This window comes from Mercenaria mercenaria, chromosome 4 (assembly GCF_021730395.1).
Source record: "Mercenaria mercenaria strain notata chromosome 4, MADL_Memer_1, whole genome shotgun sequence".
NCBI lineage: Eukaryota > Metazoa > Mollusca > Bivalvia > Venerida > Veneridae > Mercenaria > Mercenaria mercenaria.
Window position 1 is genome coordinate 32,054,623 of NC_069364.1, and position 20,799 is coordinate 32,075,421.

The 20,799-nt window shown below is 36.7% G+C and overlaps 1 protein-coding gene across 1 annotated transcript in view; it reads left to right on the forward strand.

The window, feature by feature from the left end:
• Nucleotides 1-20,799, forward strand: part of LOC123551399 (uncharacterized) — an 88,853-nt gene that overhangs the window by 13,547 nt on the left and 54,507 nt on the right. Inside the window, exons 2-5 of the mRNA XM_053542127.1 lie at nt 12,885-13,061; nt 13,333-13,455; nt 14,939-15,160; nt 15,508-15,650. Of these exons, the coding sequence (XP_053398102.1) occupies nt 12,885-13,061; nt 13,333-13,455; nt 14,939-15,160; nt 15,508-15,650 (665 nt within the window). The remainder of the gene's footprint in view (nt 1-12,884; nt 13,062-13,332; nt 13,456-14,938; nt 15,161-15,507; nt 15,651-20,799) is intronic.

Sequence of the window (20,799 nt, forward strand, 5' to 3'; positions counted from 1 at the left end):
TACCTTTTAGAGGTATTAGAGAAAACGAAGCCACCGTCTTTTTCTGACAAATCAAGGTAGAATAATATTACTAAGTCCAAAATGGGCATAAGTAAACAAATGATCACAAAACTTCCACCAATAATATGCACATGTCAGCTTGTTGTTCCAAGTTTCATTGAATCTGGAGTTTAGTAGACAAGGCACAAATACAGTTGTACTATTGTTAAGTCCAAAAACGACACATTGCTCAGAGAAAAAATAAGTTAACGTAAAAATCCTGACAATCTGCACATGTCCAGTTTATGTTGATAATGTATATGAACTTTCATTCGAAAGAAAAGGAAGCCATAAGGCTGAGTTATCATATTGTAAAACCCCCAAAGAGGCAAAACTGGTGAAAAATAATAGCTTTTAAAAATATGCGCGTGTCGATGAAAATTTTGCGAACGGACGGAAAGACGGTCGGAGAGTTCAATCATCATATGCTTCCCGAGTCTTTGACACCGGGGATGTAAAAATTACTTAAACTTATAATTGAGGAGCGAATCATTGAAAAGAAAACAGTTGTTCTAACAACCATTATTTGTCTTAAAATGTTCTGTGATGCTCCCTAAAATTACATTTGCGTTCGGTATCGGCATAATTCGAAAAGATGCTTTCTCGTTGGATCAGGTTGTATGCAGGTTGTATGTGAACTAGGTGTGTGTGAAAATTAGAGAGGATATCTATTCAAAGAGGTTTGAACACCATGATAATGAAATACTGTGATGATATTGCGGTTTTCAGTGTTGTTATATTTTCTGGCACTTTGGGATCATGGAGTCCATTCAATATTTGTGTAATAGAGTTCTGCTTAAACCGGTGCTAGGTGTCGTTGGAGGTGTTGCACATTTCATTACCTCTCATGAACAGACTCAGTCAAACCGAGTCTGCTATTATTCTTCTTGGTTGCATCCTATGCTTCCAAAGGATCTTTTTACAGATTTTATTGTTAAGACAATTTACTGATGGAATGGTAGAAATTCGGTCAGAATGATACGAAAAATATGGATAAGCAAGAACAAATAAAAGTACCTGTATTTAATGACGTAAATGAAAAACTATATTACTTTAGAGAAGTATGGGTCTGTACACAAATTAATATTAAGTCAGATGGCCAACGAAAATATTTGTCTCGCCCGAGGTTGACAATTTGACCAACCCGAAAGAAACTTGGTCACCGACCAAGTTTTAGTACAATATATATTTAGCAGACGTACTGACCCGATTACGATGAATAATGAGACCACTCTCACTTTTGCAAACCTAATACTGTGTGTGTCAACAGAAACAATAGATTTTTTTGTACTTATAACGGTCGCTAATTAAGCGTTACAGTCTTTATAATTTGCGTACAAAATATCTTACGGTTGGATTTAAGGACTGGCGGACAAGATGCTCTTCATATACTTATTTATTATTGCAGTTTTTCTACAAGCGACTGGTTTGTTGTGTTTTTTTCTCTTTTCATATGAGATATCAATTAATATAATTATTTTTTCATTTGTTTACAAAATTTTAGTTTTTCGTGCATTTTAAATACCGAACTGTAAAGTGATGATATCAAATGGTTTTATATCTTCCTCTATAATGTATGCGCACAAATGCATTCTTTTCTCTCAATTCTAAGCGTTTCATTTGTTATTGACATGCGTTTTTATTTCAGAGGCTGATGTTGTTTTTTTTTTCATAAATATTACGTAACTATTAAAAACATAGAACTACTAAAGTCATGGCGTTGAAAATATCTGCTTAACATTTTCTTTTTCAGTTAAAATCTGAAATTTTAACTAAATCCAACATCATTATGTAAGTGCGTTTCATATTGCATACTGGCATTGATTACAAGCATTTCAGACACCTAATTACGCCAATTTCAATGAAATTAAGGTAAAGAAGGCGTAATGAGCGGGAATTTCAAAAACAAGTTGCAACCTTGATAACATGTTTAAATAATAGAAAAAGCTGATCTTCACCCGATTTACAATTGTTAAAAAGGTAAAAAGCAAATTTTTACGCAAATGGCGTCGAAAAATCACGTTTTAGCCTTGCCCTATATGGCTGTGACGTTGCCGTTTTTACGGCGATTAATTTAGTTTCGAGGCGTCCATTTAATACCTTTTTTTCCTTTTAAAATAACAAGCCCGTTGAAACCTATACGGTGATGTAATTTTAAAACATGTTCTCCGATTATTCGCCGACGTAAAGCTTACTTTATGCAAAAATCATGCCAAAATCTTTCTATGAAATTATTGTTTTCGAGCGGAATGACTAAGTAGTGTGTAAAAACTGTCCCATAGAATTTTTTGAAAACAATTAAATTTATCATATAAATTTATTTTACTGTAAAATGAGTGAAAAAATATGGGGGTCTCCGACTTCGTTTTCACTGTATTGTCTTAAAAAGTTAAATTTCCCCTACCCCCATTTTCATGCGCAGATTTTGTGCATCAAAATTTCATAAAGAACAGTTTGTATTTTAGGGGAAAATAAATTTATCACAAAAGGGCTTACAACAAAATAAATTTCATTTTAAGCGTGTCCTGATTTTGTAAGCCATTTTCCGATTTCCTTCTGATTCTTCTAGTCAAACTTGTATACATGAATGCATATTAAACATAAAAAGCGTTATGAAAAAAAAATAATACTTTTGATTAAACATTTTACTGATCATTATTTCCTCCATAGATTTGTTTTTTTGATTTTCTGAAAATGTTCCTGAAACGTTTTTGAATAAAATAACATTATAAAACTCCTTGATTAGTTTAGGCAGAGTTTAAACGTTACCTTTTTTCCCCCGTGTTTTTCAACCAAATTCACATTGTCTGTCTGTACGAACGGTTTGTTGCATTATGAATTGGTTTCAATTCGTTTCAACTGTTTCATGAATGGTTAAAATCAATTTTACCCGGAATCAGAAGAAATTAGTTTGAGCCCGACTAGCTGCAGCGTTCCATGAAGTGGGAAAGTTGTCAACTTTTCACAGGGAGTGCCTACTGGTTAGAAACTATAAAGAAAGGTTTTGTAAGCAGACCGCCGTGACATATTTGAAGGCTGTTGAGAAACGGCGTAAAGCCAACACAATATATGGCTATCAAATGCATAAGTGCGATAACATTATTTCATGTCCGTGCACTTTAATGTCTGGCGTTAACTTAATGTCGTTTTCGACCAATTAAAAGTCAGAATTAGTCGGGAATAATCATTGTTTGTTTTTGGGTGTTATGCACGTTTTCGTCAACATTTCATTTTTTTTTACAAGCACTTGACTCTTTTTCCACACAGTAACCTACAACTGTCCCTTTGAAATATATAGAATGAACTGAGTGACTGTACTGGACGCCAAACCTATAACCGCTCTATCGACGGGCGAACGTTCAAACCAGTGTGTTATTCGGTCCGACATGTGGGATGGGGTCATTTTTGATCGGACAAATTACTAGTAAATAAGAAACTATTTTTTAAGGGTCAGTTGTATTTGGAGTTTTCAAAACGGGAATTATTCTAAAATCTGAATTGCACATATTTGTTAACCATGGATGAAGACGTTCATTTAAAAAGACGAAAGTTAACATTGTGGGAATGGCTGTATATGTAATATGTATTTGTTGAGATAACTCGATCTAATTGTTGTTGTTTTTTTTGGTTTTTGTTGTTGTTGTTGTTGTTATTTATGTTTTGTGTGTGTGTGTGTGTGTGTGTGTGTGTGTGTGTGTGTGTGTTAAAAAGACATGCTTATATTATTGTATTATTTTATGTATGAAACAAAGAGCTGTCAAATATGATTAAAATAAATGGAATGAAGTTAAAATGTGAAAGCTCTTTTTAACACTACCTTTCCCGATAATTCATATTAAATTTTTACTTTGTACATTTGATAGTTCCGTTTTAAAACAGATTCTGCGCGATCATGTTTAGAGAGACCAAGATTCTAATTTTTTTGCGTAAACGTTTGGAAACGGCATCGGTCTTTCATATTTTATACCTCAGTTCATTCATATCACCCGGTTTTGTTTCAAACTAAAGTTGAAAATGACAGCGATTTAGCAACTATATCCAGCTATTCAAATGTTAAAAAAAATCACATACAGATTAAAACGGTGCAAGTATTTATCTGAGTGTTAGATATGAATACTGTCAAATGCTTACAAAATCTTAGGCATAAATAGATAAATACTTTTTGTTTTGCTTCAATGCGTTCATTCTAGCTTTGATGGAAAAGAATATATCAGAAGATATATTTGAAATAGGCAGTAGTTATAACCGCTCTTTTTCTGAACTTCAAGTAGATATCTAATTGTGACGAAAAGCGTGATGCGAAGTGAAATCAGCATACAAGCTGTTTAACGTCAAAGCTTAGAACGCAAAGATGCGGCGTCGTCAAGGCGCAGAATTACGCCTTAAAAGACGAAACGGTTTCGTCTTGTAAGAACGTCTTTTTACAACGTTTGAAAGATGCTTTTTTGTAACTAGATAAACTTACCCTTTTTTCGACTTCAAAAATGTACACCATGAATCTTATGACCCGATGAGAATGTTACACGTAACGCACACAATTACTTTGAAATTTATTTAAACTTTGACAGACAAAATTATATTACATGCATATATATAAGATAAACTTAGGACCTGTTAGATAAATAATATTCACTGAAATGTTTTAACAGCTTTGATCGCGGGGGTCGGATATTTGCTCCTTAACCATTGAAATGAAAAATATTATTTACATACACGTTTGTACTCTCCATAAAGTTAGACAATAGGTTTGGAATCGTCAATTTTGCGTATTTGCGTCTGAATTTATCGGGTGCTCGGCGTCATCTTTTTATACACTATTTTATGTATGTGTAGATATGTATGTAATAAAAAGATTATTAACTTTGCATCGAGAAATATGCGCTCGTTCTTTAACAGAATAGCGCTCCAAAAGTCGCGCAATATATCCGATGCAGAACCCGTGCATATTTCTCAATACAAAGCTAAAAACCTTTATCCTGTCACTTGCAGTATTTTCGACCCGATATCAGTGTGCCGTATATCTTTTTGATATACTGTAAGTTGTCATGTGACCAGTGATATACGGTCAGTTTATCATGTGACCCTTTTGATCGATATTGTTGTCTAATGCCCAATCACAAACCCAAAATAGTTCTCAAAAACGTTCAACCGTCCTAAATTTATTTTAAAAAAGGGCTGCGATTTTGGTAGAAAGCTTGAAATTTGGCCGAAAATATCCATAACGCGATCATAGTTAGTCTTAAACAGTTTTCGATACGTCCATTGCGTTTTTATCCCGTCTAAAGTACGTTTATTAAGTTCAGTTCGGAAATAATGCCCGTTCACCTCAGTAACACCCTTTTTTAGGCATCCAAGTCCGTCTGTAGTCAGATTAAAGAGTTTTGTAACTGTCCTCTTCGTTTCAGAAGTACGTCGAAATACGTTCTAATAGTTGTTAAACTCGACCAAACCGTTCACAGACAGTTAACTCGTTCAGGTTACGTCCTATATTCTCCCTAGTACGTTCAGAACATAAATGCAATCACGTTCTACACAAATAGGCAGTATCAATAAAGGGACTCAAAGAAAAGTGAAAGCCAAAAGGATAGGGTGTAAAGTGTTAAAGCAGTAAAAGACCAATGCCATACAGTTCCTGAGTCAGCCCGAACGTGAAAGCCGAGGGATGAGTTTTTTTCGATTATATATTCCCTGCACCTTCTGACGACTCTGTCTTCAGGTCCGGGATGAAGGAGACAGAGTCAGAAACCAAAGGCATAAATTGGCTAAATGTGTGCCCAAATCCTTGAATCTGTACGAAAACGGCATGTATTTTAATACCCTATTAAACTGTGTAATTGTACTACAGAGGGATCGACGTTGTAGGCATGTGAATAAAACGACTAAACGTACTTAAAACGTGCGGATGGACTGAGAACGTATTGGGAAACTCTTAGAACTGTTTTTGAAACGTTTTTGCAAACATAGTTATTTTATTTTGATCGTATTAGAGGAAAAACGACGCATAAAGGATTAATACGGGCGAGTTAAGCCTTTCTTGTGAAGGGTTTTAAACGAGCTGCAAAACGGATCGGTCGGTGTGCACACGTACTTAATTGGACCCCCGATCGCATCACGTCATACCACGTCTTAGCAGTCTACGATCGAAGTACACGGTTCCGTCCTAGTACGTCCATTCTCTTTTTTTAAATACGTGTGTCATCCGTCTAACTGTAGAAGGAAGATCGCGAAAAAATTTTTGAGTAGGCTCAAAGTTCGAAGCACCATTCCCGTTCAGGCTCCGTCCAAGCCAGTCCATAAAGTTCTTTGACAGATGTTGAACGTCGTACTAAAAGTTGCTCCGTTGCCACACAGTTTGACCCGTTCGGTAATTTTTTAGAAACGTACTGTAACGAGCTTGGTTTTTGTTGGGGGTGTAAGAAATTTTACAACGAAAACTATATCATTGTGTTGGAAAATGTTTCCGAACTAAGAAAATGAAGTGGTCAAATAATGAGTTTTTATTCAAACGAGAAGTTATTGCGTTTTTGCCGAATCAACGTCATAAAATAAGGACGTCATTACGGAATATGAGTCATTAAAGCGGTTGTTTCGCACACGTATTTTTGTAAAATAATTTGCCAAATATCGGAAAATGAGTTTAAAGACAAGATAAATAGAATATTAGGTTTGTGCTAAATGGAGAAGTTTATCTGGCTCGGGTCCGGGCGTTATCCGGGCGCCTTCGGCTCCACCGGATAAACCCCCTCACCTGCCAGATAAACTTTTCTCATTCTAGGGGCTACCCTAATTTCTTTTTATCAGTAGATCTACCTGCTTGCTTGGTGTTCAACGTTAACAAGTAAAATGTTTTTGTTCTCTTCTTTCATGCGATGAATAACACAAAGAATGCTTTTTATGGCATGATTAACATTATTTAAAAAAAAAAAAAAACACGTATACCTTTAAAATGCAAAAAAAAGATCACTTTGACATAGCTGGAGACCTTTACATTGACGTATAGCCTAACTTATATCAGGATGCAGCAATACAAAATAATGAAATCTTTGTTACAAATTAGTTGGACCGAGCAGTGAAATTTTGAAATCATTCAAAAACCTTATACAATTAAGAACAATTATCTGTAAATCTAATAGCGAAAAATATTGACGTTTAAGATTCCATCGAAACTTAACGGTGTTTTTGAATGAATAAATGTAATAATTATGCACACTGACGTTAAAATTTCATATCGAGTGTGTGACGTCAGTTTCATGTATGTCGTCGCGTATAAAAGATTTTTTTACGACATTTTCAATTTCACTCAGGCTTACAAGCAAATCTGTATCATTTATATAATAAAATGAGAATGGTATGTAATAAAAAGATTACATGTATTAGATTTGCATCAAGAAATATGCACTCATTTATTTCGCGGAATAATATTGCGCACTTTAAGTCGCACAGTATTTCCGCTGCAGAACTCGTGCATATTTTCTCGATAAATTTTAATAACCAAAAACATGACCTTCAAATTGAGAGGAGAGAAAGAGGAGAGAGGGGAGAGGGGGGGGGGGGGTGGGGGGGGTGGGGGGTGGGGGGGGGGGAGAGATCGTATTGTTTGGGACTTCTCTTTTTAATCCGTAAAATTGCAAAAACAAATTTTTCTTAAAATTGTTTTTTCTGAGGTGGAGCTCTATTAATAACAATCCAGGAACTGTCTCGATACACGAGAATATGTGGCACTAAAATTTGTGGAGTGTTCGGCCATGCTATGTGAGATACGTACTTACAGTGTATACTAAAAAAATATTTTGCTGTATTGGTTTTGGGAAAGGGGGGGGACTGCGTGCACAAAATTTTCAAGCCTATACCTGTACGCAATGTACCTGACGTCTCGTGCAATTTGTTTTACTTTGTTCAGACCCCCTCAGGAAAAATTTTTAAAGAGTGGTAACTTACAATTTAATCAAAGTTTGTCTATCATATAAAGTCCATTGACCTTAAAAAATACTTCTTACATATTTTTTTTTTCTTGTGCAAATTTTTCAAAAAAAAATAATGTTTTATTTTTGTTTAAGGTTAAAAACGTTTTTTTAAAAGTCTTACTTTATTTCCCCAAAAAATCAAATGGCCCCTGTTTCAGGACCAAGACAAATTTTACACACACCTAAATGTTAAGTTTTGTATTTAACTACAGGACAATTTTAATTTTGTCTCTGAAAATGGGGCACACACACTTGTTCCCCATTGTCTTATTTTCCAAAAAATATTGACGATGCAGGTCAAAATTTTTAATAGGCAGACCAGCTTCGATGCCCATTTAAATTTAATACACACGACGAAAAAATAAAACATGAGAGTCTACCCTGGTGAATTTTAAAACTTTCTTTATAGGTTCGATGTTCAAAAGAAAACGGTACTGACCCGAATTGGGTCCAACATTAACGCCGCGGTTGTCTAACGCGGTGAATCCCTTCTGTCAGTGACAGCTAAAAGAAAGGGTTGAAACCAAAGGGCGGTTGCTGGATCGTTTACAGTTTCTGTGTTGTGCTAATCCACCGACATTTTTACTACGCTGTGAGTTGTATTTTTGGTTTATGCAAATTTTTTTCATTAGACCCACCACCAATTAACAAATTCTCCTGAGTTTCCCCGAAGCATCGCGATTTCGAATTTGAAACGAGAGTTTTTCTTACAAAGCATCCGTTGCTTTTTTTTCCCCACACTTCGGCTTTAAAAACCTTTCGACGGTCTTTTTTTTCCTTCCCCTTTTATGTCCGTTTCTTAAATTTGTCATCTATCAAGGAAGACAATATACTTGGGCAAATGTTTCCCCGATAAGACTGTGTGTTTTACACAAAACCCAGGGTCTATCTCAAACGGCAATGTAATTAAACCTAAAAAAAAGATCCTTTGGAAGCACCGGAACAAGGCAAAAGTAAAAATTGCGACTCGGTTTTTTTTAAAGGGGTTTTTTTCAGAAAATAATGGAAAATGAAAAACGCCCCCAAACTAGCACCGACTTTAAAACGATTCAATCTTCATTAATTACAGAGTTGAAATCAATGATCCCCAAGGACAGTATTGGGGGTCAATGGTAAACACATTTAAAGGGCTTTGTTTGTAGGGTCTGTAAACGCAGTATCCCTTAGTTTTGATGCCCCCTTCGAAGAAGGAGGGGTAATTGTTTTGCAGGTCGGTCGGTCGGTCGGTAGGTCGGTCGGTGGGGGCGGAAAGTAGACCAAACCGTTTTCCCCGGGTGATAACTCAAGAAAGCTTGGGCCGGATCATGAAAATTTATAGGGGGGTTGGTCTGACCAGCAATACCCCCATTGATTTTTTAGGTCGTATGTCAAAGGTTTAAGGTCACAGGACCCCGAATAGTAAAACGGGTTTTCCGGGTGACAATCAAGAACGCTTGGGCCTAGGGAAAATGAAAGTTGATAGGGAGGGTTGGGCATACCAGCAGAGACCCCCCTTGATTTTGGGTCACTATGTTTAAAAATCAAGGTCACAGTGACCCGAATTAAAACGGTTTCCCGGGTGATAACTCAAAACGCTTAGGCCAAGGTCACGAAAATTGATGGAAGGTTGGTTGACCAGCAGAGACCCCTATTGATTTTTAGGTCAGTAGTCCAAGTCAAGGTACGTGACCCGGAACAGTAAAAAGGGGTTCCAAGCAATAACTTAGAACGCGGGGGACGCTTGGGCCTAGGATCATGAAAGTTGTAGGGGGTTGGTAAAGACCAGAATGACCCCTATTGATTTTGAGGTCACTGTTAAAGGTAAAAGGGCACAGTGACCCTGAACAGTAAAAACGGTTTCCGGGTGATAATCAAAACGTTAGGCCTAAAGGTCAGAAAGTTGATAGGGAGGTTTTGGGCTGAAGCAGATGATCCCTATTGATTTTGAGGTCAGATGTCAAAGATCAAGGTCCGTGACCAGGAACGTAAAAAGGTTTCCAAGCAATAATTAAGAACGCTTGGGTAAGTGTCGGAAAAGTAGTTAGGTTGGCCATGCCCAGATGACCCCTTGATTTTGGGTCATTTTCAAAGGGGCAAGGTCCAAAATGGCCCGGAACGTTAAACGGTTTCTGATCTTCTTGTCCAAAACCTAGGGCCCAGGGCTTTGATATTTGGTATGTCAAATTAGTATCTCTACAAAGTTTCAAATTATTTCCCCCGGGGTCAAATATGGCCCCCCCCCGGGGGGCAATGGTTTTACGACTTTCATAGGAAAAAAAAATTTTAAAAACCTCTTGCCAAACCAAGGGCCTGGGGTTTTTAATTTGTATATGACATCCTATGGTCCCTTTTAAAAAAGTTCAAATTTTCCCCAATGGTCAAAAATTTGGGTCCGCCCTGGGGGGCACAGGTTTACATAGACTTTTATGGGGGAAAAAATTTTAAAAATTTTTCCGACAAAAGATATGGCTTTAATTTTTTGTCATGTAGCATCATTTAGTGGGGTTTTCTACCCAAATTTTTTTCAAATTATCCCTCTGGGTAATAGGCCCCGCCCAGGGTCATAGGTTTATAGACTTTATAGGGAAAAAAAATTGGGTCTTCAGTCCATAACTTACATCATTCAAATTTGGACCCAGTATAGTTTTTAATGGCAAGATGAACCTTTACAAAGAGTTGACCCTTTTCTTGACCAGTGCCCACTTTCACTTTTGTCTACAGCCCTTTAAATTGGACCCATGCAAGGTTTGTGTCCCATAAAAATTTTACCTGTTATTTACCCAGTGACCTACTTTCCCTTTTTGAAGGGACAGGCTTCAAATTTGGCCCCATCACAATTTTTTGTCAAAAAAAAAAATTTCCTTGTTTTGACTTTTTGACCCACTTTCACAGTTCTCAAAGCTAAAGCCTTCAAATTTGAACACAAACATGTTTTTTGTACTGAAATGTACTTTGATCTTGAGATTGAACTAGTGACCCACTTTTCCCTTCTGAAGGTACAGGCTTTAAATTTTGGACCACTTGCATGTTTTTGTGTTCCGAAATAAAAATTTTACCTTTATTTTTTACCCCGGACCTACTTTCCCTTTCTCAAGCTTGCCTTCAAATTTCAAAACCCCATGCAAAGTTTTTTGAAACCCAAATGAACTTGATCTTGAGATTGACCTAGTGACCCACTTTTAATTTCCAAGCTACAGGCTTCAAATTTGGACCCCGCATGCATATTTTTGTGTTCTGAAATTTAAAATTTTAAATTTTTTTTTCCATAACCTACTTTCACTTTTTCAGGCTAACCCCAAATTTGAAAAATGATAGTTCGTTCCGAAATGACTTTTACCTTGAAAATTGTCTAGTGACTTTCTTTCACTTTTTTTAAGCCAAGCTTTCAAATTTGGCCAAACACATTTTTTTTGTCCAAAAAGAAATTTGCCCCTTTATTTTTACCAGACTGTCTTGAAATTTTGGAAAAATTTTAAAATGGCTCAGTGGATGGCGCCAAAATCCTCTGTAATCTTTGTAAGGTAAATAGGTAAAGGTCAAGGGCAATTAAACCGAATGGTAGAAATTTTGTTTAAGTGAATATAATTTCTGTTCCTTGTGCAAAATTTCGAAGCCCAAAGGGGGGCATTTGGTTCGACGAGCCTTGTTTTAATTTGTTCGGCTTTAAAAGTTCCCCGAATGAAACTGCCAGTAAACCTAGTTTCCAAGGTATAGCAATGTCCCTTTTGATATTTGATTTATAGATTTTTCCCTTCCGCTCCTTACTAACCAAAAAACCCCTCCGGGGATTTACTTTTCCAAGGTGAAGCATACTGGCCCATAAAGTTTCGTTTCAAGTTAAACGATCGGAATGGTTTCCCTGTTAGGCCCCTGTGACCTTGACGTGCCCGGTGCCCCCAAAAACAATAATATCATTACTCGGGATGTCCAATCATCTGTGAAACCAACTTTGGGTCAGGTGGGTTTTAAGTTTGGATTGGAAACGGTTTTCCTTGTTCTGGCACCTTTGACCTAGACCATTGAAAGAGTGGTCCCAAAATCAAAAGGAGTCATCTACTTGGCGTTTCCAATCTTCCGATGAAGGTTCGAGGTTTTGAGTTTAGAAGTTCTTATCAATCATCGAAAACAGTTTTCTATTCTGGGCCCCGTGACCTTTGTGTATTCCGAAGTATTAAAAAAACTGAAACTGCTTTATTTGATTAAACGCCTAATTTTACACATAGTATATTCACTGGCGTTGTACATTAAATTTTACCAGATTTATATAGCGCCCAAGGCGCTTTTCATAGTTCAAATGCAGCCACATAGGGCGCATAATTCATCCTCTACTAGTACAGACACAGAGCGATCTGACCAGAGGGACAGAGTGAGACAAAGCCCCCACGACAGAGAGATCAGAAATCAGATACAGGCTTATCCGGCTAACTTAGCCTAGCTCGTTTCGAATACACAGCCTGGTTCTTTAACGTGCCCAGTGTATAGCACTGATACACGCAAGGATTGCCTGGGTTCCTGTCCAGTACACCTCTAGTTGGGTGGGAAACACTGAAAAGCGTTTCTGAAAATTCCCGAGTAGCTGCCAGGGATCGAACCCCGACCTCAGGATTGGAAGGCCAGTGTGCAAACTCCGTCCACCCTTAATTTTTATTAATAATGCACTTCTTCGTACAATATGGATTTTATAATATATCTCCACCCTTTTGGTTGATAATTTGTTATCGATCGAATCTTCAATGTCTATCGATATTAAAATAGAACTGAGTGTAGCTTTTGTATGCGCAAAAGGTACAATACGGATTTTTTCTGCCTGTAAAATACAAGCCGTATTTTTTACAGAATTTATATAAGTATATAATAAATATTTTTATTATGCATTTCTTGTTAACTGTATTAAATTTCAAGCGGGAAATTCAATCAGTGTCTCCCATGACACGGCCGGTGTAGGGTCGGTTCTGAACCAGATTGTACCATCTACGGCTGACAATGGTAACGACTATGACTTTGCCAGCTACCGACAGAACAGTGGACCTGAGGCGTCTTATCTGCATGGAACATCAGATCTCTTTTATCTGGACACATGTACGTATTTCATCTTGTGCGTTTCAGTAAGTTTGTACATATGTATCTATCACGAAAGTGTTTTTGTCACTTCAGACCAAGTTGTATATAAAACTTCAAGAACAGAGTCATTAGATGAGATACGTATCCAATTTGAAATACTCAAAGTTTAAGGCAGAAATATTGTACAGTGTTATGAATTTATTTTATTTATATTTTGTTATTTTGAAATTCTTACGAGAACAGACTTATTAGAACATCATTCAAGCATGTCACATTGTGTGTATTTCAGCAAATGGTCAAGTAAAAGTTGGTAAAGACTTGACCTTTGAATTTTCTTACTACTTCACCATGAATTTATGTGTTTATGACAGAAGGCACAGAGAAGTTTGCCATGATCTCTCCATCACTCTATGTAAGTAGCGTTTTAAGTCTATTCAACAACATATCCAACTCCACACCTTGTTTTATGTTGTTTCCTCTGTCAAATATTGATATATTTCAATGAATATTGGACCCGATATAATTATTTATATTATCTTATTTCTAATACAATAGGACAACGATATCATTTTGAGTAGCGATATTTACACCATGATATTCCTAAAATAAAATATAACAAAATGAATGCGATCTGGTGCTGGTCACTATGTGGTAAATAGTGCCATCTGCAGATTCTTTTGCGGCAGATTTTTTCTCTACATATTCAAGACATAGAAGATAAACCGTTTCTTTGTCAAAGGACACTATTCCGCAATTTTACGTCAGTGTATCTATAAATGTGCACGGGTTCTGCAGGGGAAATGGTGGGCGACATTAATCCGCGATAGAACTAGAAATTTCTTCTCATTTCAAAAGTATTTTTGTTGCATGAATACTTTAAAAACACATCTAAAAGTTTTATATGTATATAGGAAAAACTTTTCCTACGGACTGAATTTCTTTAAACTTCGTGTACTGACTGAGAATCAAGTTTAAAACGGTAATATATATTAAAAACCATAGGTACCGGTGCTCTTGAATATCTGCCCTTGAAAATAGATTCATGACCAAGGCTGGGTACCTGGTCTTTCCCATGGACCGAATTTCTTTAAACGTTGTATACAGAATGCAAATGATGACTAAAGCAGAAATATAAATTAAAATGCACAGTTTCCTTGCCTTAAAATTGAATTACCTGCTCTTGAAAATTGGATTTTTTCAGTATTTTCTGATTTCCAAGGGCAGATAATTCAAGATCAAGCACGGTTCCTATGATTTTTAGTACATAAACATATGACCTATAATGCGATGAACTAAATTATATAGGTCCACTGTGCTTATTTTTGAAATATTTGACTATGGTTAAAGTGAATCGCACATTTCAAGCTATTTTAAAGACATTATTTTGAATTACTTAACATGTCAAATGTGTTAATATCATATTTTAATTTTACAAAGATAGTTACAGTGCCATTTTAATAAATTCACTCACAGGATATAATTTATTCAGAAATTGATTATTATTTCCGTACGCCGAATCATGCCAGGCTTTATTTTACGTTTTCCGGATAAGTGACGTCACGAAATCACTTCCGGATTATCAAACGTGCAGAACTACTAAAGGTGGTCACATGGTGCCACTCAATATTTCTGTTGAGGGTAAGTAGATTTTAACGTCCAGTTAGGCTAAAAATAAGTAGTCAATAAACAAATCAGTGATCGGGTTTATTCGTGACCTTCAATGGAAATATGATGGGTCAGTATTTCCTCTAACGCATCTATCCACCCCATCCACATCCCAGATGGTAAATAATTTTTCCGTTTAAACAAAGATATTTAACAAAAAATAAGAGGTATTAAACAGAGATATTCAATCTAAAGCAATGACCGCTCAAACAAAATTTCTTTGGTTACAGGGGCTTGTTTTCAAACGCCAACCTGCGGGGACCAAGCGGATTACAGTGTACATGACACTTACGGAACTTACACCGGGCACGGAGGAAGTAGTAACACACTTTTCAACATGGATTATCCCGATCCAGATGAACACTTTCCAGCATTCAGTACGGACTGGCATGATCTAACATGGACATTTCACTCTAATGAATTCCCAGAGGCAGCTATAAACTCCGATACAGGTAAAGTTAAACAATAGCACACGATGTCATTTAAGGTGCTAGAAACTATTTGTTCTGGTTTTGTTTCTTTTTTAGGTTTGGCTATTACTAACCTGTATTCAGACCGTTGTTAAGGAGATAACTCCTGAAGCTTTGGGAAATTTTGTATTTCTGTTCTCAAAACATAGATAATCAGATTCAGGAGGGAATATCTCGCTGGTGAAAACCTACATTTCTATACAGTATACAAACAAAGGAATTACCTTTAAAGGTGTTTCGGTATGTAGGAAACGGTTTCTAGTTTATTTAAATGTAACAAATGAATATCTAAATATATATTTTGTAACAATTATGTGCATTTTTTTCAGGAGAAGTATACGTTACACGTAATATAAGTATATGGCCAGCCTGGCCAACCAAGGATTACACCATCGTAGTACGTGTGGCCAACTCCGAGTCATGTTATACTACGACATGTACACTCACAGTTCGAGTTCACTACACAAACTGGGTATACATGTGCACTGTTTGACTGTTATCAAACTTATTTCATATGTCCGAATTGATGGCAAACTCTTATTACTTTCGAATTACTTTTGTGCAGTTATGCCCTTTCCTCGTTATTCCGAGCCCCTTAACCGGTATTTCAGTTCTTGTCGGTACCAGTTTTAAGTTTCAAAAGAGTTTTTGCTATAGTTTGACACTCCAACACCTAAACCTAAAAATCCCCATGAAAAAAAATTATAAGGATTGTTGGCAATGAATAATCCAGGATTTCACATGATGACCCTCACCCTCTGAAACAGCCAGATGCTTTCTCGTTGAACCGAGACTTGTGATCATTTGTACTAGCTCTCGAAAACTAAGGTTGTTTTTGAAAAAGTTTTTTTTGTAGATAAAGGACAGATATATAATTGTGTTTGTAGACAAACGTTTTACAGTAAGTGGTTTCTGCTTTCTGTAAGAAGGTTATATATCACCCCAATGATTTTAGATAAGAAAATTTTGTGCCAAAATTTCTGTTAAGTATATTTCTATTTTTTTGTGAGTAATACTATTTTCTTTTTATTTTTGTTTAAGTGTCATATGATTTGCCACAACATACATAAAATTTAGAAACAGGAATTAGCTGCAAGTGCATATTTTCCAAAGGCTTGGATCAATGAGAAGGCTCGGAATTACGAGAAAGAAGCACAAAAGCAGCAGTAAATCAAAATTTTATAGATGTGTGTGTGTGTGTGTGTGTGTGTGTTCGTGTTTAACGTCTTTCTCAACAATTTTTCAGTCATACGAACGACGGTGTCTACTTGTAGCAGTGAGCACAATGCCCAACTCTATAGTGCTGCCTCACTGGAATATCACGCCGTAGACACATGACATGATACCCCACCCAGTCACATTATACTGACACCGGGCTGACCAGTTCTAGTACTATCCTCTTAATGCTGAGCGCCAAGCGAGGAAGCTACTAATACCATATTTTACGTCTTTGGTATGACGCGGCCAGGGATCGAACCCACGACCTCCCGCACTCAAAGCGGACGCTCTACCACTAGGCTACCGAGGCGTAAATTTTGTAACAAAAGCAATATCTGCATATAAATGTCATCATAGTTTGATATATGTAAAGCGCTTTTGAACGTGTTTATTATGAAAAGGGCCCTATATAAATATGGTATGATGATAATAATGATAATAATAATAATAATAATAATAATAATAACATTGTTTCCTAGTACAGAAATTTGCCCTATGTTATGTAAAAAGAGTGTAAGTGGAATTTATCAGCCTCTGGATTCCAAAACGGGTAGTACAATCGTTTTGCAAGCATATTATAAATTGTTGTTTCGCTATTCTTCTGCGCATTTATTGTACACTTCTGTTTTGCCTTCTTTTAGCCCAGAATAAAATCATTGCGGTAGTACATTTACTCCCAGGCACGTAGGAAGCATTTTCAGATTTCGAGGAGAGGGGGCACACGTTTTGAAAAACAGCCTAAAATTGACTCGCTGTCAAAACAGTGCTAGGACAATAACCTTAATCGGTCAAATTATTGGGGGATAGGTATTCCTCCACACGATCGTTTGCACTTTTCATTTCATCCAATTGAATTCAGCTGTTTACCAGCTAGCGTCTTCCTTCACAAAGACACCTCCATTTACTTTCTGTTGCAGCCTATCTAGGATAGCATCAAATCTCTATCTATTGATATCTGTGGCTTACCAACAAGCGTTTTCTTTCGAGAGTACACGACCAGTTGTATTTTTTATTGTAGCCTATTGATATCTGTGGTTTAAAAAAAAGCGTCTTCTTTCAAGAGGACACGATCACTTATACCATTTATTGCAGCCTACTAATATCTGTCGTCTTCTTTCGAGAGGACATGGTCAATTGAACTTTTTAGCTCGACTATACGTTAAAGTTAAAGTTAAAATTCGATTTGATGCACTTTTTTCTTGTCTCTGTAATCTAGGTGGATTTGTTTCAAACTTAAAACAGTTATTTCTCACCATCACCCACATCATATGGCACAAGGCTCATAACTCTCGCATCAATGTTTCATGAATTATTCCCCCTTTTTACTTAAAATTTCAGGTTAGTTTTGATGCATTTTCACTATATCTTAGTTTTTACGATGTCGTTCCACCTTATCGCCCACATCATATGACACAAGGTCCATAACCCCGGCACCTGTTTTCCATGAATTATGCCCCCTTTTTACTTAGTATTAACTCATTCAGGCCTGATAACTTATCTCTGATAAGAGTCTAAGGGTTTATCTATAGCTGGAGTCTACAGTAAAAGTGATAAACTGATAAAGCATGTACAAGGATTTTGAACAACATGCATATACCATGCAAAAAAGATTGTAACTGGGTCATTATGAAATACAGACTCACCAAACTCATATGCATATTAGGTATACTTGTACCTTTCTTGTGATATGAGTTAATCCAATATATTTTGTATTTAATTAAATTCCTAGGCTTGAGATAACACAAAACACTGCACAATTACACTGAATTTTCCTGATTTCACAGCCTTTGCACTTATTTTCTTTTTATTTTCATTGAATAACACACTTTCAAGGGAGCTGGTAGTTCTTTTTCTAATTTTATATAGAAAAAAAATGTAAAAGGGCTATATATATATATATACATGTATGTATATTATTTACAATAAAGATCTGGGCATGCTGTCAAATAAAATCATTTCACTTATATACAGTAATGTACAATATATGTGTATTTTTTTTTTTTTTTTTTTTTTTGGAGGGAGTGCTACCAACAAGTGCTACCAACAATAATGAATAACGCACACAATTTCACTTTCACATAACTAGTCGCGACACTGCCTTGGCTCAATAAACACTCATTTCTAATTTAGCACACTTTCAAGAGGGCCAGTAATTATTTTGAATTATTTAAAATGTAGAAATGTTAAATCACTGATAGACTTTATAATGAAACATATTTACATCAAATGTCATTCTTGTTGATTGACAGGTAATGATGATACCATATAGGGGCCGCGCCATGAGAAAACCGACATAGTGCGTCTGCGACAAGCATGGATCTAGACCAGATTGCGCTTACGCGCAGTCTGGTCTAGATCCATGCTGGTCCCAAATACACTATGTTGGGTTTCTCATGATGCGGCTTATACATACAAGGATACTGTTGTAAATAGAGAAGTTAGTGCAGTAAATTTATAGATTTTTATACTTATATTTATTTAATTTAATATATTGTTAATGAATTACAAGCCCTCTTGATGTTCAGAAATTTAATTTATTTACACACTGATTTTGAGCACTATTTCCCAAATCGATCCGGAAATTTTTCAACGTGGTACGGCTTATAACACTCAACACAAAGATTCACTCTGCATCCTTCACAACCATACTGTGTTTCGCGTCGCTTTCCATTTTTGCACACATCTTACAGGTTCGCCTTTTTCCCAAATTAGCCGGCCAGCATATCCTGCCTTGTAGCTGAATATTTTCCTTGAGCACGTCGCGTTTCCTTTTCTGCATAAAGTTCCCAATTAGCTGCTTCGCGAGTTTCTTTCGAAAATCAAGTTGTGTCAGTGGCTTAGGTCTTCCAGTTCTTGTCTTCTGTTGTCCATCAAAATATCGGCTCCAACTGGCAAGATCAACTAAAAACCAGAAAAGATATTTCCACCACTTGGCTGACTTGCGCGCGAGACTGTACATTGCCTGTAGCTGATCCGCATGGTCAACACCGTTTATATACTTTGTGTAATTCCGTACTCCGGGCAAGAAATATCTTTCTGGCTTCCGTCTTTCTGCCTTCGTTGAACTGTTGTCCTCGGCGTTGTTGGGTCGAAGTTTGTAGATAAAAAGAATACGGTCTTCTTGTCCCTCCAAGCTGTCGCAACCATGTTTCCTTTCTGCATCATGATAGATGTCCCTTGTTCCTTCAGCTTCTGTTGTTCTATTTCGTCCGGAATTCATCGTCAGTTGGATCTAAATGTTCCACACGCGTAAGTTCCTTGCTGTTATAATTCTTCGAATAGTCCTACCGTAGTGAAATAATTGTCACAATACACATGATGTCCGCGATTCAAGATTGGTGTCACTAAATCCATCACAACTCGTTCCCCTAAACCCTTGTCTCCGTCACGGTTCTTCTTACCTAAATACACTTGAATGTCATTCACATATCCATTGTGAGGGTCCGCCCATACCAACACTTTGATCCCACGTTTAGTCGGCTTCAGTGGCACATATTGTTTGAATCCTAAGCGACCGGTATATCCAATCATAGCCTCATTAACTGTCGTTTCACGGTGCGGTTTATAATTGGCCATCAAATTTGCACGCACGGCCTCAAGAATCGGTCGAACATGTGAAAGTTTGTCATGGCCTGGTTGTCCGCGTGCCGGGTTGCACGGTGTGTCGGATACGTGGAAGTACTTACTGATTTTGTCATACCGATCGCGTGTCATTCCCTCTATTTTCCACATGGACTAAACATAGGATCACTACTCCAGTACATATCAAAATTAGGTTCTGCAATAATCCCCATCACAATCTGAAATCCAAGGCTCTTATTTCACTAAATGTAACGTTCCTCCATTTATCATCAGGTTTCTCCAGCTGCTTTTTTGTTGCATATTTGTCAGTCTCGTCCATGATTTGTTGAATCATCTGCGGTGTGAATAATATATTTAAAAAATCCATTTCAGTTTTATTTACATCCACAATTACGGAAGATCCCGGATTTCCACTGAAAAGGTTAACATTTATAGGTCTAAAATTGGCACTCCATTCTTGTACCCCACCCGATCCTCGTCACGTCGGTTCACATTCTGTCGCTGAATTAAGTCCACTAAAGGCACATCGTCGTCAGAATCATCGTCACTAGACATAGAAATATCCGAATCATTCACGGTTTCATTGATTCCCATCATATATTCCATTTCTGTGTCGTCTATATCCGGAAAATTATCGTCATCAAAGCTTGCCATGTTTACAATTTTTATTTTTTTTTTTTTCGTTTTGAAATTCCCGCATTTACATAAGAATAAAGCCAATCAGAATATTTTTAACATCATTTCGAAGTTAAAGCTTTTATCTGATTGGCTAAATATTTTGGAAAGCCGTGTTTATAATTTTAAACCAATCAAGCGTTTTT